The sequence below is a fragment of the Scardinius erythrophthalmus genome, assembly GCF_964197995.2.
Source record: "Scardinius erythrophthalmus genome assembly, chromosome: 4".
In the NCBI taxonomy this organism is placed as follows: Eukaryota; Metazoa; Chordata; class Actinopteri; order Cypriniformes; family Leuciscidae; genus Scardinius; species Scardinius erythrophthalmus.
In genome coordinates, this window is record NC_138224.1 from 44,015,705 (window position 1) to 44,043,546 (window position 27,842).

General features: G+C 37.3%; 1 protein-coding gene across 1 annotated transcript; it reads right to left on the reverse strand.

The window, feature by feature from the left end:
- Positions 1 to 6,070: 6,070 nt before the first annotated feature.
- Positions 6,071 to 27,604, reverse strand: LOC308689318 (membrane-spanning 4-domains subfamily A member 4A-like; the record flags this gene model as incomplete). Its single annotated transcript, XM_081362970.1, has 7 exons — positions 27,520 to 27,604; positions 13,948 to 14,152; positions 11,093 to 11,203; positions 10,925 to 10,993; positions 8,922 to 9,071; positions 8,461 to 8,574; positions 6,071 to 6,094 (listed from the first exon to the last, which is right to left on the reverse strand). Exons 2-7 carry the CDS (start codon positions 14,131 to 14,133, stop codon positions 6,071 to 6,073), a joined length of 654 nt encoding a protein of 217 aa, XP_081219096.1. The 5' UTR covers positions 14,134 to 14,152; positions 27,520 to 27,604.
- Between the last annotated feature and the right edge of the window lie 238 nt (positions 27,605 to 27,842).

The following is a 27,842-nucleotide window of genomic DNA, read 5'->3' on the forward strand; positions in this document are numbered from 1 at the left end:
TCTTTTCGCGCTAGTGTGCGTGAGATGCATATTAAATTATCTTGGTTAACTGTAGAGGCAAAAGTGAAATATAATCTTCTGTTATTCATGCATAAGGTCATGGCTAATGAAGCATATAACTTTATAAAAGAAAAAATATTGTTTAGTGGATATGGTCATGAGCATGTGACACGCTCAGTCAGCAACAAGATAATGATTACTCCTAGTCCAAGATGTAATTTTATGAAGAAAACTATTGTATACAGAGGGGCTGTAGAGTGGAACTCACTTCCATTCAGCGTCAGGGAAATCAAAAGTCAATTTTCTTTTAAGAAAACAATAAAACAGAGATTACAGGAGTGAAAGTATTACCTATTTTATTTTTGTATGTTTTGTTTTAAATTGTTTAAATTGCATGTTGAATAGATGTTGCTTTTTGCATAACTGCATAATTTGTACCGTCCTTTTAAATGTGTGTCATGGCAGCTAATACATCGTATAGTTTTCATAGATCTTACTGATGTATGGATTAATTTAATTTTGTATTTTTGTATTGTGATTTCAGTGGACCCCAGGAAGACTAGCGACCACCATAGTGGGAGCTAATGGGGATCCAAATAAAACAATAAACAATAAACACACCCGCCCGCTGCCGAAGTTGAATTGTCTTGAACTTTTTGTACACGACGCGCAGCACAGATCATTGGAAGAGAGACTGATCCTCGCTGTTTGTGAGTTTCCAGAATCGAAATAGTTATCAGGACATCAACAGGAGGGAATTCACATGGCAGAGCATCCCCGCTAAACTAAGCCGGTGAGCAACGGACTTTAAAAAAAAAAAAAAACTGCGTTAACGTGCGATAAAAAAATTGTCGGCGTTAATTAATAAATGCGTTAACACAATAATAACGCGTTAACTTGCCCAGCCCTAATATATTTGCCTTCAAAATACATTTTCCCATTGGAATGAATGGGATTTTATGGATTTAGATGGTAAAGGTTTACAGCTAACACATTTTAGCCTGTCCCATTAAAGGGTTAGTTCACCCAAAAATGAAAATTCTGTCAGTAATCACTCACCCTCATGTTGTTCCAACCCCTTAAGGCTTTTGTTCATCTTCGGAACACAAATTTAGATATAGATATTTACTATTCATTTTCGTCTGTGTGGGCCTGAATGAGTTCATGTAGTGTAACAGCGCAGCGCTTCTGTGTTGTACGTCACCACGTAGGCTCACTATTGGCCGACGCTGGTCATGTGTGTGTGATGCGTGTGACATACAACCCAGAAGCGCTGTTACATTACGTGAATTCATTCAGGCCCACAAAGACGGAAATTCAATAGTTGAATAAAAGTTATTTTTGTTGTTTTTGCGCACAAAAAGCATTCTCGTCGCTTGATAAACTTGTAGTTGAGCCACTGTAGTCACTTGGACTGTTTTAACAATGTTTTTACTAACTTTTCTGGGCCGGCAAGTTTCGATCCCTTAGAAACCAGCTCTCAGATTTAATCAAAACTATCTTAATTTGTGTTCTGAAGATGATGATTTGTGTTCCGAAGATTACTGACAGAATTTTCATTTTTGGGTGAACTAACCCTTTAAGGGAAAACTGATTCAACCATATAAACCTGAAAGCTTATTACCTCAAGATGTAATTCATGACATGAGATATGTCCCACACTCATTGCTATGTTGCCCATAACTCTATCATTTATCAATCTCTTACTTCTCACTAATTTAGTCTCTTGTTTCCACAGGTGGGGATGCTGGCCTCCATTGGGGGAAGAGATACCAAACACATAATATTTAACATTTTGGCACACATTTTTGCAGACAGTGTAGCCAAATCAATAAATTGGAAAGGGATGAACAATAAAAAAAAATTCAGTGAGATGGCAACCAAGGCCATTATGACTCGTAACTATTATTTATAGATGCCTTTCACTCAGTTTTTACTTAATCACCACTCTCTCATTCATTCACTCACTACTCTATGAAGGTAGTTTTATTGGTTGGCGCATAGCCAATGAAATGAGACTTCTATTGATGTCACGAAACCCGCATCCTCGGGACGCTCTGAAATACTAACATGGCTTAATGCATTAGACTGATATTAAAATAAATAAATGATATTATCAAGCTCAGTAAACACCATAATTTGCTTTCTTCATATTCTGTGATCATCTACTTTTCTGTAGTATGCATTATTAGTATGGCGTTTGAGTTTGATATTTATTTTAATATCAGTCTAATGCATTAAGCCATTAGCGTTTCAGAGCGTCCCCGAGGATGAGGGTTTTGTGACATCATCGCGTACAATAGAAGTCCCATTTCATTGGCTAGGCGCCAACAAATAAAACGGCTCTTGAACAATGTAAATGTTTTGTATATGTTCACGTACAAGTACAAATATTTATTGTACAAATTCTCAAATTCACATCTACGTGCTCTCGAGTTTTGCTGCTCTTTTACCTTCCTACTACTCATTCCACACCACTTTAGTCACATTTATTATTTATTTGTGCTAGCATTTTACTATTTCATGTAATAAAGAATCTTTGAATATTGAATCTAATATTTACTTTGTTTCTTTGCTTTGTGTGTTTTTTTGTATGTCTTACAGGAGCAGTGAGGAAGAATCGCATGTCTGACAAAGCCACCGACACGGAGATAAACCAATATGCCATCAGATGCGACCGCGGGGGTGGCCGCCGTGCCCGGTCACACCCAACTACTGATCAGGAAAATTTTTTTTTTTTTGTATTGGTTTGTATTGTTTTTTTCTGTGTATCTGTATTCACGTCTACAGATGGTCCAGCAGCAGCTCATTTGCATTTAAAGGGCACACACTAAAACAGCGCGTTTTTCTGAGCCCCAAAAAATGACAATTTAAACATGCTGTAAAAAATGATCTGAGACTTATTTTACATCTTGTGAAAAGGGGCATAATACGGGACCTTTAAAGTCAAGTCATTATGGTCAACAAAAAGACGTCCAGCAATAATTTACATGCTTCACAACTTATTGAGAAAAATGACACTGACTGTGTATGGGTTTAAAGACATTAAGCTTTATTTCAAGCATTTATATTTTCGCTCCAAGCAAAATTATGCTTTTTATTGCAATATAGTGCAATTTAGTAATAGGGGATTGTATTTATGTATTTAATGTAAATTCAAATCAATTTCTGCTTATATTCCCAGATATACTATACAGTGTGTTCATGCATAATATTTCATACATAATTACATAAATAAATCTATTTTGTGTTAGTTCAGTTACTTGTCAGCAGTGTGCAGCAGACACACCCATCTCAATTTCAATATCTCAATATTATCCTTATCCCGAAAAAGACCATAAACATTACAGCTAACGTATGAAGCAACAATTAATGCACATACATACATCTTAAAAACTGCTCATGTGTGACTGATATGCTGCAAATCGGGTGATTTTAGGTCAATGTTTTTGGCTGTAGGTCAATGATGCAGTAAAATATGCAGAATTGATTCATGGGGGCATAAAATCCATCAAACGGTAGAAATTACACATATAGTCAGTTGTGCTGCTTGTTTCAGTGTCATGCTTCTGTCTGTTTGTGGCGCTCGGTGACTCTGCACAGCCAGGGACGGACTGGGGCTAAAAAACAGCCCTGGACTTTTTCCCAAATAGGCCCATCATCCGGCCATTCGCCTAGCCGTGTGCGACAGACACTATAGCCAGGATGTCCTGATACTATATGCCACAATACTGTAGCCTATCAGACAAGGTATTCACAGCAAGTAACATCTCAAAACAAATGATAATAATTGGGGTTGTGTTTATTAATGAAGCCTCAGCCTTCAAATAAAAACAAAAAATGTACAATGCCATAAAATACAAATAATGAAATGTCACTGGCTACAGTAACCCCAAATTACACAAACTTGTAATTATAAAACATATAGGCCTAGTTACTATATACCAGGGTCCAACCTTTTTGTGTGCGAGGGCTATCTCAAGGGATAAAATAATCTAGAAGGAATTTTTATTTGTTATACTCCAATATTTATTATACATAACATGGTGAAGCTTTTTTACTTTTCACCATCATATGGGAAATAATAAAATATCTTGATATTCTGGTTCAGACTTACAAGCGTTTAAAAAAAAACAAAAAAAAAACAATTCCTGAAAAATTATGAAAATATTTATTGATTTTTTTTGTTGATTTTCTATAAACCTATTGTATGTGTTATCAAAAACAGTAGCCCAAACATTTAGTATAAATATAAATGAAAAAAAAAATAAAAAAAAATAAACTGCCATAACTTCTAAACAAAACATTACTGCATTAGGCTACATTTAATACATGACTATATTAATATAACAGCATTTTTAATATGAATACAGGCACATTTCTGCCAAAAAAGTTTGTTTTACTAAAGTTAATTCATAAGTTTTGGTGTGAAATGTCTTCTAACTGGTTTGTTCTCGGAACAATGTTTCGCCTGTTTTTTTTTTTTTTTTTTTTTTTTTTTTTTTGCGTCAATATGTTGAGAATATCAGCGATGTTTCATCTGGCTTTTAACAAGCTTAAATCACATAGTCATTTGTGGGTTTATAATAGAGATAGAGAATTCTGCGCTGAATTTAAATGCTTCTCAGTGGATCGCGCAGCTCTGTGTAATAGCCTAATGTTCGCGTGATCGAGATCGCACAGCTGCTTTGTCCGCGATCGCTGTTTTTTGGGCAGAGCTAATAATGCGCTGCTCAGATCAAAGTTTTGTTCCGCTTTTTGAGCGTTTGCCATTTGATCTTTCACATACGCAACGCAAATGACAGCGTATAATCAAAGAGAGTAGGGTAATTTTGTAGAGGCAAAAGTTCAAATTGAAACGTTTAGTTGAAAAGGTCGCAAAATTATACCATTTTTTCCGAAGTCTGGAACTCCGACGGCAAGTTGGGGCTATTTACAGAATGTGTTTAGCGGGCAACTCACAGGCACCACGTTGGAGAACACTGCTATTCAAATATAATGTAAGCAAATTTAAAAGTGCAGCCTTATAAAACTAACTTTCTGTCAGTGGCTATAGGCCGACTCTTCTTCCTCAGTTGTTGTTTTTTACACGTAGCGTAGCATATAAGTGATCGTATTAGTGCCCCTGCTGTTGGCGGTTCATATTGCTTTGTTAGACTTTTTTCTTTTTTTGTGCCGACGGCCCTCGGTTGGACGGCCGTTCTGGACTTTTCCAGAACGCACAGATTGTCAGTCCGTCCCTGTGCACAGCCTTACAGAACGCACTGATGACGAGTGATGTCTGTGAGAGCAAGTGCGAGGAGGTATGGGAATACATACAGTATGTTGACAGACAGGTAGGACATCGTAACATTGCAATCTGACCGAATGCAGTCTCAGTAAGTTGTTTACATTCATTATTATTGTAATGTTATGTGCTTTGAGACATGAGATAATTTGATGCATATTGGACGGATATTGTTTGGTCCTGATACTTCCACAGAAGATATATGTACATGTTTTAATATTGAGACCACTTCTATTATTGATTGATATCAGGATGTGAAGAGAGTTTCAACCAGTTTAACAAAAAGTGTTTATAAAACAAATTGTCTTAAGCTTAACATCAGCTAGTCGTTGATCATGTGATTTTGACACTAACAACATGGCCGCCTTGCAGAAGACCTTCAGAGTGTTCTGACTTAGTGTGCTAAATCTTTTCTAAATGGTCGCACTTAAGGGTTTTCGTATAACAATCACGATCAAAGCTTCAAATGTTTCCTTTCTTTTTTACATATATTAATGCTGTCCTATAGAGGGGGGCACGGGATAAGAAATCTTTAAAGCCCAGTTTTACACTGTTTCCATCAGTTAAATAAATGCATACTCTGAGTGCGCTCCACAAGTTATGTTTGTTTATACCATCTGGATACTCAGTATTGATCGGGTTAATGCAAGTTTTAAACAGTTTATTTAAATCATTGTTCTAAACTAATGTGATGCTGCATTGTAATACACACACACACACACACACACACACACACACACACACACACACATACAGAGAAGCGCATCTAGTGTAGATCGCGGTTCAGGAGCGCAGACACTTACTGTCCTGTGATTGATCAATAACAGCTTAAAAATTGAAAAGTTCTATCATGTATCTTTCTATTTTTGAAGTAACTAAAACCCACAGCTTCATTATTAGTATAGAGACGCAGCATATACAGATAGTATTAATTCAAACAGGCAATCACCCTCTCACTAATGCATTTAAATAAATGTAATATTTCTGGACTACTTTAGAATGAGCAGAAATCTAATGACCCATTGGCAAAACAACTAATAAAAATGATCTGTTATGTCGTAGCGATATCCTTAAGGGCAGTGCTGTCATATAGCGCAGCTGTGCACAAAGCGATCCGAGTTCGAGTCTCGACTCGAGGTTCAGGCTCTTGTTGCAAACTGTGACATGTTGCAAAGCATTCCCATCTCTTTTAAAGTATTATTACTGGTATATAAATCATTCAATGGCCTAGGACCTCAATACATTGCAGATATGATCACTGAATATAAACCCAACAGATCACTCAGATCATTAGGATCATATCAGCTACATTAGCAACATTTAACCTGTTAAGCTTCACCAGTGCGTGGGCGCACTGAAGCGTTTTTTTATTTATATAGTTCAAAGTTACTATCAGATTTAATGTTATACCTTGACAAACTATACATCATTAAAAAGATATAATACTCAAGTTTCAGTATTTGACCACTATTGTATTCTGAGAAACTTATAGCGACAGTTATGTCTTAATTTGTGTCAGGAGTTATGAAATGAAAAAATGAGTCGATACCTTTAATATGAATTATGCACGTCAGCCGCTTTCATTCATAAAAAACTCCCGTGCTGTCGTCATGACAGCGATTCACAAAACAACGTCCTTCAGGGCTTTTAGCTCAAAAATGTGCAAACTTGGAGAAATATTGATATATTCTCATAGATTCACGTCATATTTCTAAAGACAGGAATAATATTTATTGAATTTATACCCAAATGCGTCGATGTAATCATTATGATCGCTTCTTACTGAGATGTGCAGTGTTTTCAATTCATACCAATAGCCTGAGGGCGCTATATGCACAAAAAATAATCCATATATGGGACATGAAGAAGAGCCATAATCATGTGACATTCCAGGACGTCACTGCTACACACAAAGCTACAGAGATCCCGCTGTAATATGCATGTTTTGAAGACAATAAACATGTTTGCTATGATATTTGATTTGCCTGTGTTCTTCAAGCCATGCCAGGTATTTTCATAATAATAGATTATATTTATAATGTAATGCTAATCGATATAGACTTTATCATCGTGCATAAAACTATAAATAATGTTTTCTGTCTGATTTTTTTTTTTATCTGAAGCCAAATTATATCACAGAAGATTATTTAAAACACTCGATTGCATTATGAAGTAAGTTTGGAGCACAAACATGGTTTTAATCTCATAAATGGTCGTGTATTGATGGTGTGCTAAGCTAACATGCTAGCTAGCCCTAGGTGCACCTGCCACCAGGGGTTATTCTTTTATTAATTTTGTTCTAAATAAGAATGCTTACTGATATGTTTTAGTGCATTTGACCACTATTTAGTGCACTTCAAATGTGAAGTGAGAACTTTGATAAAAGAAATTAGGGATTGAAACCCTGTGAATAGCCAGTCGTTAGTAACTATAATGCAGACAAAAGAAATGCATATTTCGAGCCATAACCAGCCTGGAGAGGTGTGAATGTGTGCAGGGGGAGACTGAGACTGAATGGGGCTCGTCTGCACCACAAAACAATAGAGACAAAAGACTGAATGGATGCTTAGACGATGACTAAACATCAGTAGCATTTTTAGAGTAGCCTAATCAAAATAAAGTCATGACATGATCTTGAAAAACATTTAACTAAATACAGAGTTTTAGACTTATTATCTTCATATTTTAAATATAACATGGTCAGACATGTGGCTTTAGCTGTAGTGCATTTCTAGATTGCTCCAGTGCCAACTTCAATTTTATTTTCATTAATATGTTTCATAAAAAAAAATTCTAATAACTTTACAAAACTTTGAAGCTATTAAAAAAAAAAAAAATCATTATGACAATAATTAATTCTACATTTACAATAAACTACCAGGTGTCAGCTTTCAAATGAGATCATACTTGTGCTTTTAGTGCAAAGGGTTCATGAACTGTATCTGTTTCAGTTTGGGTATGTCATTTCTGGGGATTTTTCAAAAGTGGGGTTGCAGCTTAACAGGTTAAAGGAGAAATTTAAGAAATAAATATTTTTAGTGTTTGTTGGTTCTTTTAAAGCGTGAACCCAAGTATGAACACCCTTAAAAGTAACTATTTCCATTCTATATGCATATCTGAGGAGTTCAGCTGACAAACACATTTAAAAACCCTTGGCTTGACACATCACTCACCTGTGGAGAACAGCAGCAGGCGACTTTACAGGCAAACGCTGACAGAGACATGGAGATGAGGCACTGAAGGCCGGCGAATATCAACAATACACTACCGATTCCCAAGAAGAGAGTCTGAGAGAGAATTCAACATTAGCACAAATAATAATGACAAAATAATTGATGATTAGCACTCACATCAGTACACAAGCTGTTCAGAAGTTCAGAATCTATCATCCTTGAGGTCATATAGTAATAAACCATATTGATAGGTCAAACTGGACTGAGTTTACAATTAATGTATAATGTCAATGCTTTCTTTAATTGTAAATGTTCAATAATAGCAAGAGATCTATAAACTACTTCTAAAATGTTGGGAAAAAAACTGGACAGATTATAGCTTGACTTTTGACAAGTTCTGACCACACAGTGATCTTATTGTGATTACTAAAAAAATGTGAAGATAAAAGTTGGTGACATACCCTGTACTTTCCATCAAAACGATAGCGACAATCCTCACCCCAGCAGTGACTGTACATGAGCGGCCCTATACCCAAATCCATTGAAATTATGATAAAGGAAGTAGCTGCAAATAGAGCACTGAAAATGTTCATTCCAAGTGAACCTTTCACCTGTAGGTAAAAACAAAACAAAAAAACATACTTTAGCTTGTTAACATAGATGGAAAGGTATTCTACCACACCCAACAACAGTATGCAGACACGTTGAAATGAGAGGAAAACATTCAAAGACATCTGCTGCAGAATCTCAGAGTATTTGGTAGGGCTTTCAAATTAAAATTCGAATTTCGAATATTCATCAAATATTCATAACTGACACATTTTTTTTATGTTAGCTTATCCAGTACAGCGCGGTGCGGCTGCGTTGTTCATTTGAAAAATGGCAGAAAAAGGCTTCCTGCTGAAGAAAACCCTCTCGGTGGCAAAAATTGTGCGGTATGTATCCACATATTGCACAGCTGGCAAAGACATTACGCTGTCTGTTGAAGCGTGTATTTGAACTTGTGTGAAACATTGAAATTTAGATGAACTGCATGTCATCTTCTAACCTTTTTAAACTGTGTATTTGTGTGAACTATTGGGCTTAAACTGTAATGGCAACCCCTTAAGAAATACAATATCAGCCCAAAAGGTTATTTTTATTACATTTATTTTTTCCACAAAATTTGGTACACATACTATTTTTCACACTATATACAAATATGTAAATTTTCAAGGTGGGCCAATCAAATTTGAGGTTATTAGTCGCTGAAATGTGATTGGCTACTAGCATACATGTTTTTATTTTAGCCGAGTCATATTATAAGTTTTGTTTTGACATCCAATTCATATTAGATTCATATTAATTTAACTTTACGGATCCTCCAGTTACAGTGTTAGAATTTCTGTTGCAGTGGCTATAGGTCCAACTTTGACACAATTTGGTCTGAATTCTCGATGTGTCCTGTAGTCTTTGTCTATTAAATTTAAGATTTAAGAATTAAAGGAGCTGTATGTAAGATTGTGGCCAAAACTGGTACTGCAATCACTTTCAAATTATTGTAGAGCGGTGTATCCCCTCCCCCTCCCCCCTGACTCGAGGTTGCCAGATATGCTGCAGTATCCAGCAGGAACGTAGGCTGCTACAACAAGGAGCTGCAGCTGTGGTAACTAGAGCAGAGCTGGCAACCCGGATGCCGAAATACTACTGACTTCGTGATTGGTAGATAGGTGGAGGGTGGGGCTTCAGGCCAAAACACAAGATGACAACATCAACATCAGTTGAGGGCTGCAACTTCACTTTTTAAATGACAATATCCTGGCCGTACTACTGTTGTCAGTGATATAAGTATTTGAAATGAACATGATTTCTTAATGTCTAGTGACATATCAGGGCCATTTTATGATTAATTGAAATACATTTCTTACATACAGCTCCTTTAAGTTTGTGCGTTGCGTTCTGGAGAAAAATATAAATTTGTGGAAAATGAGCGTTGCTCAATGAGACAGTTTGATTCACTTATATTGCCACAATGCTTCAATTAATCAAAATTAGTTTGATAACTTTTTGCCAGCAACATCCCCAGCTGCAATGTGCAAACTTTAGTGCAGATTGGACAAATGGCCTAGAAGTTTGAAGAAAAAAAAAAAAAAAAATTATATATATATATATATATATATATATATTTTATTTTATTTTATTTTATTTTTTTTGGAAAATGAAAAATGTCAGAAATGTGAAATGTTTATAGATGGAAATAAATTCAGAGATATACATTCGAGGATTCATGGGAAAATATTATTCTGTTTCTTGCCATTACTCATGACAAGTTTGGGGTCTCTACAAATTACGGTCACTGATGCCCATACACTTTTTGGGCAGAAAAATAAGGAAGAAGAAATCACTACAGAAAATCAGTACAAACACAACAGGGTTCCAGTGCCTCTGGTTAAACCCTGGAAAACAACAAGTGTTGTGTACATACCAAACACAAACTGGAGGGTGAATTCAGTTTGTTTTCTGCAGCAATGCAGAGTGAGCCTGCGATGATGTACTGAGAACAGAGAGAAAGACAAAAGTCAAGGTTTCTGCTGGAATACGCAACTTGTGTTATACAAGACACAACACTTTTTTGTATAATTGTGTTTCTTACGACGAGAGATCCCCAGTAAGGAATACCACTGAAGACAAAGATGGAATCTGCATAAACTGTAGACACGATTCCCAACAGGAAAGTCCACAGACCAATCATAATCTGGACAACCTGTGAAGGATAAGAAAGTATTTTAAAGTAAAACAGTATCACACTTTGGGGTACAATATTACATAAACAATATACATTTATAACAGCTGTAGTTAGGTACTCTCATTGCAAGCAATGGACAGATTTTGCTCATCCATAAATCGTTCTTCTCTGTGACTGATACACTATACATTTTTTGCATTGTCACTTAAAAAAACAAACAAACAAACAAACAAACATTTGTATGCTTTGTGTGGTCTGATTTACTGTGCTCTGAGCTTCTGTCTGCTTAATGGACTACGACTTTTATGGAAGTAAAATAATGTCAAATGTTTTTGAAACAAAAAGCCTGTTGAATTGCACTACTTGAAAAAAAATAGGCATTGCGTTAATCATGCTTGCATTTTAATGCATTGTATTTTTAGGGCTTGCATTTTTATGGGCTGAAATTCAACATGGTTGAATATTTAAGCTGTGAATATTTCAATTAAAAACATTTCAAACACATTTTCATTATTAAAAATTCAATAATCCATATTCACCTTTCATATTTCACTTCCAAAATATTCAAACTGTTTAAAAATACAACCTATAATATTCAACAGGCAATTTTCGGTCCATTTTATTTTGCTTTGCAAATTCGCTTCCACAAATTCAGTGGTTCAAATTCGACAGTAAATTCAACGGAACTGCAGGAAAAGCAGTAGATTACCGAGATACTCTCCATCTGCTGTTAGTCGACCTCACCAGCAGGAGGTGCAAAAGCTCGTGTTGTTGACGAAGACAGAGCAACAGTTAGAGCAAGCCATTCATTCATAAAATGAAAATGATTATCTGTGTCAGTATATATGCGGAAAAGATGATAAAGACACAAAAGCTGTGTTTATGTTTCATTCAATAACTTCATTGTTACTTTCCCTGTGTAGCCTACATGTCATCAGCTTTCTCTACATGAACAGGATTACAATCGGTTTCCCTCAATACCTCACACTCGAGGATTCCCCTTCTGTCGGGACAAAACGCTTAACGTAGTTTATGGACTAATACAGTGATATGAAAGACCAAACTCGCACCTTATTGGGGATGTAGGCTGTAGGCTACTAGGCTAGATGGACTAAGAATATGAAGGTAACGCGCAAAGTGTCATGCAGAGCGTTTCGTGATATACTGGCATAAAATCAACACTTGATCAATACTAACACTTTCTCTTCTCTTTTCTCTTCTCTCTCTCTCTCTCTCTCTCTCTCTCTACAGTATATGCCTACGTGTATTGCATTAGCTTAAACTGGGAAGAGTCTAGCACTTGCATATTGTTGTCCTCCTATTGTTAGTTTAACTGTAAATCGCTTTGGATAAAAGTGTCTGCTAAATAAATGACTAAATGTAGCCTAATAAATGTAAAATTAGCTTGACATTGGACATTCGCACATTTAGGGACCGTCTCAAAAGTTGCATAAAACATTGACATACACGTTTCTAACTTCAATAGCAAACTTTAATTTATTTGAATAAATATCAAAAATCCAAAGGGTGTGCAGTATGCCTGACACTACATTAACACTTTACAGTTGTTTTTATGACTGTAAGTCGTTCTATTCAAATGCTATTGAAGTTAGAAACGTGTATACCAAAGTCGTATACACTTTAGAGACTAAATGTGCGAATGTCCAACGTCAAGCCAACTTATGCCAGTCTATCACTGGGAAACGCTCAGCATTAAACTTTGCGCGTTTTTCTGAGTCAATCTGCTTGCCTGCGAGTTTGGTCTTTTATATCACTGTAATTAGTCCATTAAGCTACGTTAAGCGTTTTATATGTCCAGCTGGGGAATCCTTAAGTATTGAGGGAAACCCTAATAGCTTGCATGCAGCACATCGCCACAATATAAAGTTAAGGCAACTAAACAACCAAGAGAAATATATGTCAACCTCAAAAATGTAATATTGGATCTGTATATCCGCATCGGGGAATAACATTATAATCTTGTTCACGGTAGAGAAAGATGCTTGTAGGCTACACAGGGAAAGTAACCGTGAAGACACTGAATTTAACATAAAACCGCCGTCATAATAATCACAAATACACTTACACTTACTGTTAAATGAGTTTTATGAATGAATGGCTTGCTCTAACTGTTGCTCTGGTCTTCGTCAACAACAAGCACTTTTGCACCTCCTGCTGGTGAGGTTGACTAACAGCAGATGGAGAGTATCTCGGTAATCTACTGCTTTTCCTGCAGTTGAATTTACTGTCGAATTTGAACCACTGAATTTGTGGAAGTGAATTTGCAAAGCGAAATAAAATGGACCGAAAATTGCCTGTTGAATATTATAGGTTGTATTTTTAAACAGTTTGGATATTTTGGAAGTGAAATATGAAAGGTGAATATGGATTATTGAATTTTTAATAATGGAAATGTGTTTGAAATGTTTTTAATTGAAATATTCACAGCTTAAATATTCAACCATGTTGAATTTCAGCCCATAAAAATGCAAGCCCTAAAAATACAATGCATTAAAATGCAAGCATGGTTAATGCAATGCCTTTTTTTTTTTTCAAGTAGTGCAATTCAACAGGCTTTTTGTATCAAAAACATTTGACATTATTTTACTTCCATAGACTTTGGGTTGTGTTATTAATAAACTGCGCTTTATTTTCAACTGTTGTTTCTGAGTGCTGTCCACAACAACTAAAACCACCAAATCATAACACTCACACTGACATAAACACATAAAAATGATTTGGGTTTATGAACAATTTCTCACCCCAAGGGCTTTTGGTTGGCCTTTCAGAAAAGGCTGAAGTCCATGAAGATGTGAAACTCCTGCTAGCTGTTGTCCATAAACAGCCACAGGAACATTTGTCCCAGTTCCAGCTGCTGGTGTTTGTGTTGGTGGTTGAAACTGGATGACCAGCGTTGAGGAGGTCATGGGTATGACAGTGTGAGACATTCTTCTTTCTGAATCTGAACTTGACCTGTACAAAATCATAGTAAACCGAGCATAGATATGATTATAAAATAGATTTTATATGTAAACAAACTTTCCAGTTTATTTATTAAATCTTCATGTTGGTGAAACTCTAGTAGTTTAGTAGTTATTAACTTTAAATTATTGTCATCAACTAGAATAAGACCTTGAAACCGTACCATGATGGTAGTTGAACAAACTCAGGGTTACAGGATTATTTTCGAGTTCACAAAACCAAACCAATCCAAACAGGGGCCTTTTCAGAAAGGAGGTTAAGTGAAAACTCTGAGTATGTTAACCCTGAAATGAGGGAAACTCAGGGTTTTCTGTTTCAGAATGGGAGGTATGTCAAACTCGAGAAAGCAGAGTAAGTCAAGCCCGTTTCTGAAAGAGAGGTAACTTATACTCAGAGTCAGTTACCATGGTAACTTACTCTGTGAACCTAACCTGGTCGGGAGCAGGTTTTCTTCGGGAAACCCAGAGTTTCATTCGGTCTCCTCCCCTTTTTTAAAGAGGAATTACATGATGCAATTACATCAGCTTTTACTTTAAATTACAAAAGAATTAAGAGTATTTAGTATTTAGATTACATGGTAATTAATTACACCCATCACTGTATAACAGTAATTAAAATGTAAACGTACGCATTGACTCGAGCGGCTATTTTCTCCCTGGCTAACTCTCTGTCCTTCGCTGCTGCAGCCGATATTTAAATAATAATAATAATAATATGTGTTCGTACTCTCCATATGCTTTCAGAAGCTCATCCAGTTCTGCTGGTGAGAAATATGCAGACCTCTTTTTGTCTGGCGCTGTTGCCATGGTGACTCATAATATCTGCGCTCCATTGATAATGGCTTTTTATAGTTGTGGTGCACGCGCTTAACTCAAGAGTCAGCCAACTCAGAGTTGATTGAACTAACTAATTTCAGCTGTTCTGAAACCGAAAAGTCAAAGTTTTCCATCTTAGGGTAAGTCAACTCAGAGTTCAAGTTTCAACTCAGAGTTGGTTGAACCTCCTTTCTGAAACAAGCCCCAGGCTTGTTGGTACCATGACGCTGATCATCAACTTTCTCTGTCAACTCAGGCTTTGATCGTGAGTTTATGAGTTTAGGTGTGACATCAGTAGCGAACAGCCAATCACATGCTGAGAAACTGCGATTCACTTCTCTCTTCTGCAGAATATACTGAGATTGAAAAATAATAAGAATTTAAAAAATTTACACAAGAAGAAAAGAGATGTTTATGAAAGAGGACAACTAAAAATCTTGCTATATCACTGCAAGTAAAAGTTATGAAGTTTGTTTATATAGTTGATATAGAAATTGAACATTTAAGCTCACATTTATCCATCTTTTAAAGTTTTATCTATTGATTCTTAAGCTTATTTATATTACCTTTAGAAACACTTACATGTACAAAAGTAACAGTGAAGACTTCAATGTAAACACAGCTTTTGTGTCTTTATCAGCTTTTCCATATGATAATCATCACAATTCATCGCCCTGATAATAATCACAAATAACCAACTGCTCGCTCCATTTCTGTAATTCAACGAATGAATGAGTCTCTCACCCGTTGCTCTATAGTTTTCTTCGTCAACAGCCACTTGCTCCCCTGCTGGTGAGGCCGACTAACAGCTATGGAGATCATCAATCGGAAATCTACTGATATTCCTGCCATTCCTGGATGTCAAATGTCGAATTTGAACCACTGAATTTGTGGAAGCAAATTTATAAAGCGAAATAAAATGGACCGAAAATTGACGGTCGAATATTATAGGTTGTATTTTTAAACAGAATGAACATTTTGGAAGTGAAATCTGAAAGGTGAATAAGGATTATTGCATTTTTAATAATGAAAATGTGTGTGAAATGTTTTGAATTGAAATATTCACAGCTTAAATATACAACCATGTTGAATTTCAGCCCATAAAAAATGCAAGCCCTGAAAATACAATGCATTAAAATGCTAAAGCAGGGTTAAAGCAATGCATATTTTTTAGAGTAGTGCAATTCAACAAGCTTTTTTGTTTCAAAAACATTTGTCGTTATTTTACTTCCATAGTTTTAGTAAATGCTGAAATTAATATTAACTAAGATTAATAAATGGTGTAGAAGTGCAGTTCATTATTAGTTCATGTTAACAAATTTAACTAATGAAACCTTATTGTAAAGTGTTACTGATTTCATGATAGCTAACGCTTTAATGAATACATACATCAAATGTATAACATCAACATAACTAAACATGAATTCCTCATAATTACCTACTTGATTCTCTGTTTTGTTTGGTAAAGTAAATAATATTTAGTAATATTATCATCATTTCCCTATTTTTGTTTGATGCATTCTAATTGTATCAACAGTTGGTTTCACCAACCACTCAAAACCAAAATAAATAGTGTTCCAACCAATCACCGACAGGGGTGGGTGTTGTGAGGTTTTGCGCTCGTGCACGGCTGCCTATGACGGCTGCACGCGAAAACCTCACAACACCCACCCCTGTTGGTGTTTGGTTGGAACACTATTTATTTTGGTTTTGAGTGGTTGGTGAAACCAACTGTTTTTGTGTGCAGATCTCAGAGCCTAGGCTGCCTACAGAGACGCGTTTTCTTTACGGCATGCTTATGGGGCGGGCAGCTAGCGGATTGTTAGGAAAGATCAGATGAATGTGATCATTTATATTTGGGCCTGAAATCGCATGGTTCGTGTCACACACGTTCGCCCTGTGATAACCGTGATAATTTTGGTCACTTTAATTATCTCATCATTTCCTCTCTAGTTATTATCAACTATGATCAACTAAAATCAACAATAACTGTGTTTGTACAGTATAATATGCAAAAGTACAATTTTCTATTAAAAAAAATCTACCTCTCCCTCTCTCTCACACACACATCAGATAATCCTAGATAGATAGATAGATAGATAGATAGATAGATAGATAGATAGATAGATACTCTAATGATCCCGAGGTAACTATCTATCTAACTTGAATAATGCGTCGTGTAGGTCTTAAATTTCAATCTTTATGGTCTTAAAATGTCTTAAAAAGGTCTTAAATTTGACTTACTGAAACCTGCAGAAACCCTGATTAGCGACTAATTGTTTACCAGCTGGCCATGCCTGGGTTGAAGCAAGATAAAAACTGGTCCTTTGGAAGAGAGAGAAGGACTTGCTTGGTGGCTGTTGCTTGGTGACTGTTGCTTGGTGGCTGTTGCTTGGTGGCTGTTATTGTGTTCAATGCACACTCCTGCTCTGTAAATGAAGCCCAGGTTCCCAGGCCTCTCTGCTTGAACACCGGTGTACTGCAGTTGGATTTTCTCAACGCTCGCTATTGTTGCCTGAAGGGCTGTAACTATATTTTACTACCACACAGTGTGAATTCGTGTTCTTTTGCTATCTGTGGTGTCGGTGTTCATTGTGGTTGCTTGTTTCTAGCCTCAGCAATATCCATCCTGTGGTTCCAGTGTCTGGCGTTGTCCTGAAGATTGTGTGGTTATCCTCCAATCTCCCTCAATGCTCGCTATTGTTGCCTGAAGGGCCGGAACTATATTTTATCGTATTACAGTGTGTGTGACCTCTGCTATCTGTGATGTTGATGGTCATTCTTGGTGCTCTTTTCTAGCTTCTTGGGGTCCTGGGCCCAGTGCTGCTGTGAAGACTGCCTTGGTTACACCAGAATCACCCTCAACGCTCGCTATTGAGGGCTACATGTAATAACCTCTGAGTGTTATAATAATAATTAATTACATTTATATAGCGCTTTTCTCTGCACTCAAAGCGCTTTACATAGAAGGGGGAATCTCCTCAACCACCACCAATGTGCAGCTCCACCTGGATGATCATCCGAAGGACGGTGCTCTGACAGTATATTGTCCCCGTCACTATACTGGGGCATTAGGACCCACACAGACCACAGGGTGAGCGCCCCCTGCTGGCCTCACTAACACCTCAGCTAGTTTTCCCAGGAGGTCTCCCCATCCATGTACTAACCAGGCTCAGCCCTGCTTAGCTTCAGGGGGCAAACAGCCTTAGGCTACAGGGTGATATGGCTGTGTTGTGCTTCAGACTCATCCAATTTTTGATTCCCACACTTGAACAAACATAGAGATATTTATTAGTTTTAGTTTATTAGTTTAGATATAGATATATCTATAGCTAATTTAGATATTAGTTTTTTTTTTTTTAAATGGGCTTTAGTAAAGTGGCAGCTTGAAAGGGCTCATCCTAGCATTGCTATCATCACTGACAGAGTTCACAATAGTTTAGCTGTTATAATTTAAGTGTATATCATATCATTTTTGTTCTTACTTTAGGTGACTTTAACCCATGTCTAGAGGATTAGAGTTCATTTTTGTGTCAACTATTGTTTAATTCAAAGTACTGCAATATAATATTATTTTTTATTATTTTATTAATTCTTTATTTCAGACCCATGGGTCCATATAAATAACTTACAACATCCATAGACAAAAACAACATACATAGTTTAAAATACATACAAGCTTTCTCTCCAATGCTTCCAGAAACAGGGAAAATACCTTGTTTCACTCAACACAATATTGTTTAAGTCTCTTATGATACTATTTTTAGAATCATTCATCCGACATATGAAACTATACATATACTTCCTTAAGACAGCATTCAACGTGAGTATATTATTAGCCACAAACATTTGACTTGCACTTGCACCTTGGGACCTTAAGTAAAATTCTAAGAGCATCATTATATGCTACCTGTAACTTTCTCATCTTTGCTTTAGAATATTTACACCACAGGTGGGCTGTATAGAAAGATGTACAGTATGCTCTGAATAGAGTTATTTTCACATCGTCTGAACACATAGAAAACTTACGAGCCAGCATATTGGCTTGCCCATACAATTTACAGCACTGGCGCTGCACATCATCATCATCGTTTAAATCATCTTTAATGATGTGGCCTAGGTACTTTACTTTAGTTACTACATTTAAAACTTTATCATCTAAATATAAAGAAGGAAAGTTAATCTTTTGGTCCTCTTGGGTTTTAACAATCATGATTACACTCTTTTTAATATTAAATTTTATGTCATGCTGCTTACCATAATTTGAGCAAATTCGAAGCAATTGTTGTAGGCCTACACTATACGGAGACATAATGACAACATCATCCGCATACATCAAATGATTAAAAATACTATCACCTATCAGACATCCAGTCTTACAGTCATTTAGCTCCACAGAAAGACCATCCATGTAGAGATTAAAAAGAAGGGGTGACAATAGCCCACCCTGCCGAACCCCATTTGTCATATAGAACGGTTCCGAAACGGAATTACCCCATTGTACTTTTAAGGTTTGATGTATATACCAAAAGAGTAAAATTCTTATAATATAAGGGGGAACTCCTCTTTCTTGTAATTTTAAAAAAAGCTTAGAATGATTTATTCGATCAAACGCCTTGGAAGCATCTAAAAAACACATAAAAACTGTGGAATTATGAGTATTATACTTACTAATTACTTATTTTAATGAATATATGCATAGATCAGTGCCAAGCTTACTTTTAAAACCAAATTGGTTATCCGTAGTTATTAAATATTCTTTGATCCTATCCATGAGGATTTGCTCAAATATTTTAGAAAGCACACTTGCCAATGCAATTGGCCTGTAGTTTTCTGTCGCAGTTATTTTACCAGTTTTATCCTTAATAACAGGCAATAGTAATACTGTTATCATGGAATCAGGTAACACAGCATGAAATAAAAAACCTGAAAAACACAAAGCAAGTAATACAGTAACCCTTGAACTAGCATGTTTCAAATGTTCAGCTGTTATTCGATCAGGACCACATGCTTTATTCACAGCGAGTTTATCAATTGCGAACTTAACCTCATCAGGTGTAATAATCATATCTTCTTCATTCGACACATGACCAACTTCAAATTCTTTCCTCGCAACACAATTAAAAAGAGCTTCATAATGTTTTCTCCACAGGTTAACAATATTCTCGGCTCCAACAGCCCCATCAATACAAGTCGGCAGTGGTATTTTTCTGTTGCTGATAGCCTTAACTTCTTTCCAAAAGTCATAGCCATTATTTTGCTGCAGGTTCTTAGCCATTGAGTTTGCTCTCATGGTCAGCTCATTCCTTTTTATATATCGCAGAGCATATTTGAATTTAGCATTTGCCAGTTTCTTTTCCTCAAATTCTGGACCATACCTAGCTTTACCTGTTAAAACCCAGTTTTTAAATGCAACTCTGGCCTTCAGATGTAATTCAGAAACAAATTCATTCCATCCGGCCCTAAAATTATATTTTTTAACCCTTTTTTGACAGAAAGGTCTACTAGCATAATTTAAGCAGTCCACTACTTCATCATACATCTTACATAGCTTATCGTTATGCTTTGGATTCTTACAACCCGCATCAACACACACAATTGTCTCAGTAGGCACTTTTATATTGCTCAGCTTTTCCTCTGTCAATAATTTATATCTCCAAAGGTCATTTACTGGGAGTCTTGCCCTGTCTAATTTGCCACTTTTTATGGAGTTTTCACATTTAGTCATCTCAGGTAAACTTTCAACATTTAACATAATAGAAATTGGTATGTGATCTGTTGTAGCTAAGTCATATAATATTTCAAGTTTATCTAGGGAATCGTGAGCATCTGCTGTACATATACAGTGATCCAGCCAAGATGTTGTACTCCATGCCTCACTTATATATGTATAGCTTTCTGCTGGCAATAGTAATTGACTGGAAAGAGCCAACTTGCTATCCTGGCAGAACCTGATTAGCTGTTGGCCAAACAAAGAATTATTATCAGATATATCAGCGTTTAGATCCCCCATTATAAATATACTTGTACATACATTGTCTTTGATAAAAGCACTAATAAAATAATATATTCTAACTAATAAATTCATATATTCATCTTCATTTTGGCTGCATTCATATGGAGTATACACGTTCAGAATCACAAAAACCTTCTCATTATGCTCCACTTTGATTGCGATACACCAGTCTACCTCTAGCCTAATCACAGTGATCAGAGGATCGTATTTCTTATGCCAAAAAATGGCCACACCCCCAGGTATTCTGCCACGCAATATTCTCATACTTAAGTCAGTTGTGGATTCACCAACTCCATGGAAATCATCATGCAAGGAATTAAGTTTATCTAGATCTTGTTTAGATAAAAACGTCTCTTGTAAACATAGAATGTCCGCTTTCTCCAAGAGTTTGTCAATAACAATCCGTTGTGCTTTATCACTCATATTCCGACCCAAGCGCAGCCCTCTGGAATTATATGACAGAACTCTAAGATACATCGTTCATTCTCATGACTTCAAAGCCGTAGACGCAAGCGCCTCAGATGCCGACACCCTTCTTAAGCTACTAGTTATTACTACATCCACTGGGCCTGCATGTGCCCTGGGTTTGCGTGGCTCAAAAAATCGACGTACAAATACTCCATGAGGCCAAATCTGTGGCTCATATACATCTTCCACCTTATCACATTCAACCGTTACTTTAAAGGAGCTATATCGATTCTGAGCAGTGTCCATCTTTTGGCAAGTAACATCATGATGGAGTTTTTCCTTCAAATAATTAGTCAGTGTCTCAGCGTCAAGATCAGGCAAAAACTTTGTGGCAAAAACACTCACCCGCTTTGTTTTCACAGCTTGTATATTCCCCTCAGGGCAAGTTCCAACAATACCATATGGCTTCTTGCCTCTTGATTGATTTGGACGAGGTCTTGGTTGTGCATTCGCGTCCTCACTCACGTTTCAGCCGGCGACCCTCCTTCACCACACGGCTCCATGCAGGCGACACAGCCAAGTTATAAATTGTAAACCATCTCAGTTCTACTCTGTACATTTCTAAGCAATAAGTGAGAAAGTTGAGACAATAGAGAAAGAATGCAATATTAAAGAATACCAAAACTCTTCTTACTGAGTGGAAATTTAACATTACCTGTACTATGATCTACATTTGTATTGTTGTATCAGGTTTCTGAGGCCACTGTGGATATTCTTGCAAAAGACATGATTCACATTCCAAAAGGAAATGCTGCTTTGGAGGTCATATGTGGTTTCTAGATTGATTTGAAGCAGTAAATGGTACACACCTACCAGAGTGACTATTATAACCACATAGGGTTTCACTCTATTGTTCTTCTAGGAAGTGTCGATGATACACGTGTGTTGTGTGCTCCTCAGTCAGTAGAAGACTTCGACACCCAACTCCTGAATGACGTGAATCAAACAACTGATATCTATCAAATTACCAACAATAGTGACGATGTAATGTATGTTTAGTATGCAATGCCTTTGAGCATTTTGAAAGTACTTTTGTGATAGCTCATACGGCAAAAAATGCTTTGTAATGTATTTTTGTCTTGTTTCCAGTCCAAATATCTAAACATTTACTAGACAAGTAAAATGACAAGATATTATGTCAATATTTCCCAAAAAAATTTTTTTTACATTTTTGCTCAAAACAAGCAAAATTATCTGCCAATGGGGTAAGAAAAATAATCTTGTTTCAATCTGAATTACTGTAAAATATTTTCTTATCTGAACCTTCAAGGGTTAGTTCACCCAAAAATGAAATTTCTGTCAATTACTCACCCTCATGTCATTCCACACTTGTAAGAGCTTCATTCATCTTCGGAACACAAATTAAGATATTATTGCACTGTGTTTACGACGTCATCAGAGTAAAAGAATGACATTGAAGAGAAAAGATTGTGAATAAAGTCTTTATTTGGGGGGGGGGGGGGGGGTTTGGAGACAAAAAGTATTCCTGTCGTTTCATAACATTAAGGTCAAAAATCAAAAATATCATAATTTGTGTTCCGAAGATGAACAAAGGTCTTACGGGTTTGGAATGACATGATTAATTAATGACAGAAATGTCATTATTGGGTGAACTAACCCTTTCACTCCGATCATCTGAAAATAATCTTTTCAGGCAGAGACAGAACATTTCATGTAAGATCTGAACTTTTCTAAGTGTAGCAGGCATAGCTGCCTAGTTAATTTTGGTAACAACCTGAGTACTAACTGAATGATAATCATCTAATTAGATCCATGTGCGCTATAGGTGCATGAGTGTGTATAAGGAATGTTTCTGCGTTGTTGGGAAGCGTGTTGACTGCTGCAAACTTGGACGCCGTCTTTCCAAGCTGTTCCCGCATGGGGATCTTTGAGCTGAGCCACACAGCATTTAGGTATGTTACCATGGAGAAAGAAATATTTAATTTGAGGCGGGCTGTTGGCTGTATGTGCTCTGTTTGTTTTAGTATGCATCCTGGGCTGTGTTTATCCATCGTAGTCTGACGTTGGAAGGGCTGATTTGCTAATAATCAGGTGGGTAAACTATTGATTTAATGGGTGAATATCCATGAAAGGACTTGTTTATATCGTGTTCCCCTCTATTTTAGCTGAAGAGGCCAAGAGCTGGTAATATGTCCGAGTGATAACAGAGCTGATTGGGACCGTGACCTGGCTTCCCCTTCCTTTTTGGTCTTTACCTTCGTTGTATTGAGTACCTTCTTTGTTGCGCATTGCCGCTGTGTGTGTGTGTGTGTGTGTGTGTGTGTGTGTGTGTGTGTGTGTGTGTGTGTGTGTGTGTGTGTGTTCGTGCGTGTGTGCGTGCGTGCGTGTGAATGTTTGCGTGATGTTATGGAGTGTATCTTTTGTGTGTGTATATTGTTAATGGATCATGTGTAATGTGATTGCATCTGTTATTTTGTTGCTTTTTATTTATTTATTTTTTATCAACTTTGTATCTTTCTTTTTCCCTTATTTATTGATTTGATTTGTGACAATTTGATGTTGATTTGTTAACTTTGTTGGACTGGCTAGGAAGGAGTGCTGACCACTCTAGGTCCATGTTAATGGGTAGGCTACCCTTGTTCACTGAGTGATTTGATTCTTTTAAATTTTCTGTCACCTGAATGCACGTGTGCTTGTAACACAGTCTCACCCCAAAACGTCACATACTGACGCGTCTTGACCATACGGCAACATACGACGAAAAGGGTACCCCTAAAACGTCCATATGTGACGATTCGGGTTATGGGTAGGTTTAGGTATGCGTTAGGGTGCCGCTAAGAGGCGCTGCTGGTGCGCTTATGTCGTCGTCTCATATGGACGTTTTAGGGGTACCCTTTTCGTCGTATGTTGCCGTATGGTCAAGACCCGTCAGTACATGACGTTTTGGGGTGAGACCGGGCTGGTGCTTGTGGTGAAGTGAGTACATTAGTGTACATTTGAAGTGCGTAGTGAAGTGGAATTGGGTAGGTTTGTTATTTCTCCTTGCCATCTGACATGTTACCCTTGATTGTCTGATTGGTTTTGTTTATTTTCCTTTAGTTTTGATTTTGAAGCCGTATTAACCCCTTGTTGACGGAATTGTGTGTGGAGCTTTTATTCTAGTCATAATATAAAGTATTATTGTTATTTTTTTCTATATTCACGTCTTTGCTGTATCTTTGTGGGAACGAACCTGTGTCCTTATTAGACCATTATTTCCCTGGGTGAAATTCCCAGGGTGGCGTAGTCGGTGTTGGACGGTGTCGGTATAATTGAGTCCAGAATAACGAAACCCACCCCTTCGATGCTACAAGCATAACTTTTTGCACCTCTTCCTTTGTTTGGGCCTTTAGCTGTCCTTTCTTGTGGCCTTTCTCTACTCATCTACGGCATGTATATAGTATGAATAACATACAGTATTTTCAAGCATGCTTGTGTGTGTACTATGAATGCAGTTTGAATGTACTACATCTGCCCAAATGAGCTATAGAGTGAGTTGAGCTCCACATAATTCCCACAGTTATCATAATTTTCCCTTTCTGAGTAATATTGCCAGATTGTGCGGTTTTGGATTTGATTGTGCTGGTCAAAAGTGGATTGGGCAGGTGGACAAAAATCGGGCTGGATTGGGATCAGTTTTAGTAATTTTTTACATTAACATTTTATAGACAATTCTATTAACCGGTGCTGGGTGATTAAGAGCGAACCAAAGGGGACATTTCACTGTCCCTTGAGAGGCAAAGAGGACACCTCTGCTTTGTAAAGTATTTCCCAAAACTGCACCCAATGATGTAAATCTCCTTAAAGGAACACTCCACCGTTTTTTGAAATAGGGCTTATTCACCTTCTTTCCTACATTTAGATAGGTGGGCAAATGCATTTTTGTCTCAGTGCATGCATTGTTTTAGTTTGACAGGGTCGGCACTAGCTTAGCTTAGCATAATGAATGGAATCCTTTGTTGCCAGCTAGCATGGCCTGAGTAAAAGTGAAAAAAAAAATGAAAAAAACCCACCTAATTACTTCTTGTGGCCTGCGTATTCACAACAAGTACAAATAGCGATGCAGATTAACTTTAGGCAATTTCCTAGGCAGATATTGACTTGGGACTATATTAGGGGGAAGCACAGGCGAAGCACTGCTACTTGGGCGCAGAGATATCACGCCCAAGTAGCAGTGCTTCGCCTGTGCTTCCCCCTAATATAGTCCTTAATATATAAGTCAATATCTGCCTAGGAAATCGCCTAGTGTTAATCTGCATCACTATTTGTACTTGTTGTGAATACGCAGGCCACAAGAAGTAATTAGGTGGGTTTTTAAAAAATTTTATATCACTTTTACTCAGGACATGCTAGCTGGCAACAAAGGATTCCATTCATTATGCTAAGCTAAGCTAGCGCCGACCCTGTCAAACTAAAACAATGCATGCACTGAGACAAAAATGCATTTGCCCACCTATCTAAATGTAGGAAAGAAGGTGAATAAGCCCTATTTAAAAAAACGGTGGAGTGTTCCTTTAAGGGATAGGAACTTGTCATAAACCTGCTAGCCTGGGGTGTGTTTCCCAAAGCCAACTATGGTCGCAAATTCTGTCAGTATCAATAGAGTTCAATGGAACTTGCAACCATAGATGGCTAATGATGCTTTTGGAAACGCACCCCTGTTCAGACAGAACACAGTCCACTTAGCGGACAACACTACGGTAGCCTGCATAAAACAGGGGTGCGTTTCCAAAAGCATCATTGGCCATCTATGGTTGCAAGTTCCATTGAATTTTGATGGCTGTATTTCTGGCCCTGAAGTACTTCCTCCACCAGTTAAGGAAGTACTTCAGGGCCAGAAATACAGCCATCAATTCGAGGCAGTTGATGTGCCAATCGAGATGATGACCTCACCAGATCCCCTGGACTGGATGGCCACCTAAGACCACTCCCCAGCCCGTACAGGAAGTGTCTGTCGTTAGCTAGTCTTGACGACAACACACATCCAGTCCACTTTTAGACACGCACTTGCGAACTTCCCTAAGCACTTCCCCTCGGGGGAATCCCTGCCACCATTTTGAAGTGCGTTCCACTTCGTGGTGGACGAGGGAAGTTTATATGGACAGACCCTCGTTCCCTCGATTTTAACCGAGGGAGCGAGTCTACTTCATATGTACACTTCAGACACCTATATGTCCCACAATGCAGTACGATTGTGACGTCCCCACAGATCTCATCTAATCACCACCACAACAAACAACTCTATGATATATTAATTCTAATTTTATTAATTTAAAACAACCCAAACACACCTATAAACATTTGGATGCTGTATTAAACAAATTCTTAAAGGGGAAAAAATAAAAAAAATAAATCAACTCCACAGCTGATTCCAAGTGATCAAGGGCTTAGGACGTTCCAATTCAGCCCATTGCAGTTTCTGCCAGTAGTGGAACTCGTGCAACGTAAGCAATGACGTACAGCCGAGTGAACGAGATGGAGGAAAATTAGCGAGTGAAGGGCATGACAATTTTGGACTGGAACGCAGCACTAGAGTGGGAACTGGATGGATTTTTATCATTTTATAATGGTTGTGTACAGGCACTGCCAACACACATTTCAGTACAATCAACTTGTAAAAGTGCATGTACCATTATATGACCCCTTTAACTGGTGGAGGAAGTACTTCAGGGCCAGAAATACAGCCATCAACTCGAGGCAGTTGATGTGCCAATCGAGATGATGACCTCACCAGATCCCCTGGACTGGGATCCACCTAAGACATCTCCCCAGCCCGTACGGGAAGTGTCTGTCATTAGCATCTTGCGCTGACAACACACATCTAGAGTGGGACCCAAGGTGAGGAACCGGGGTCTATGCCACATACAAAGGGAACGAAGCCACAGCGCGTAACCCTTACCATAAACATGGATTTTAGAAAGGTGCGCTCAGTGCTTGATAGATAATAATTTAAATAAAATCATCCAATTTACTTCAGCTCAGCATTAAAGTCTCAGAATTGACACATTATAAGATGTAACATATACATAAAAACATCTAAAGAAAGATGAAACACTCACCTCAAATACTATTTGTTAATCTTTCTTTTTCCTCCTCTGAACAGTTGTTGAACAGCAGCTCTGAAATTTCTTTCACTTCTACCAGACGTGAGAATGAGAAGAATGACAGTCAGACACTCTTTATTCAGTAATTTCAAATGAATCCTTCATTCTCAGGAATGCTGCTCAACTTGATCAGAAGTAGTTTTACTAGTTTGTGAAAATGTGCTTTGTATGTCAAACGTGTATCAAATGTATTAATCCAATATATTTATAGTGTTGTGTAATGCTTAATTGGATAGATATGATTTCACAGTAAAAGGTGAATTTGCAAGATT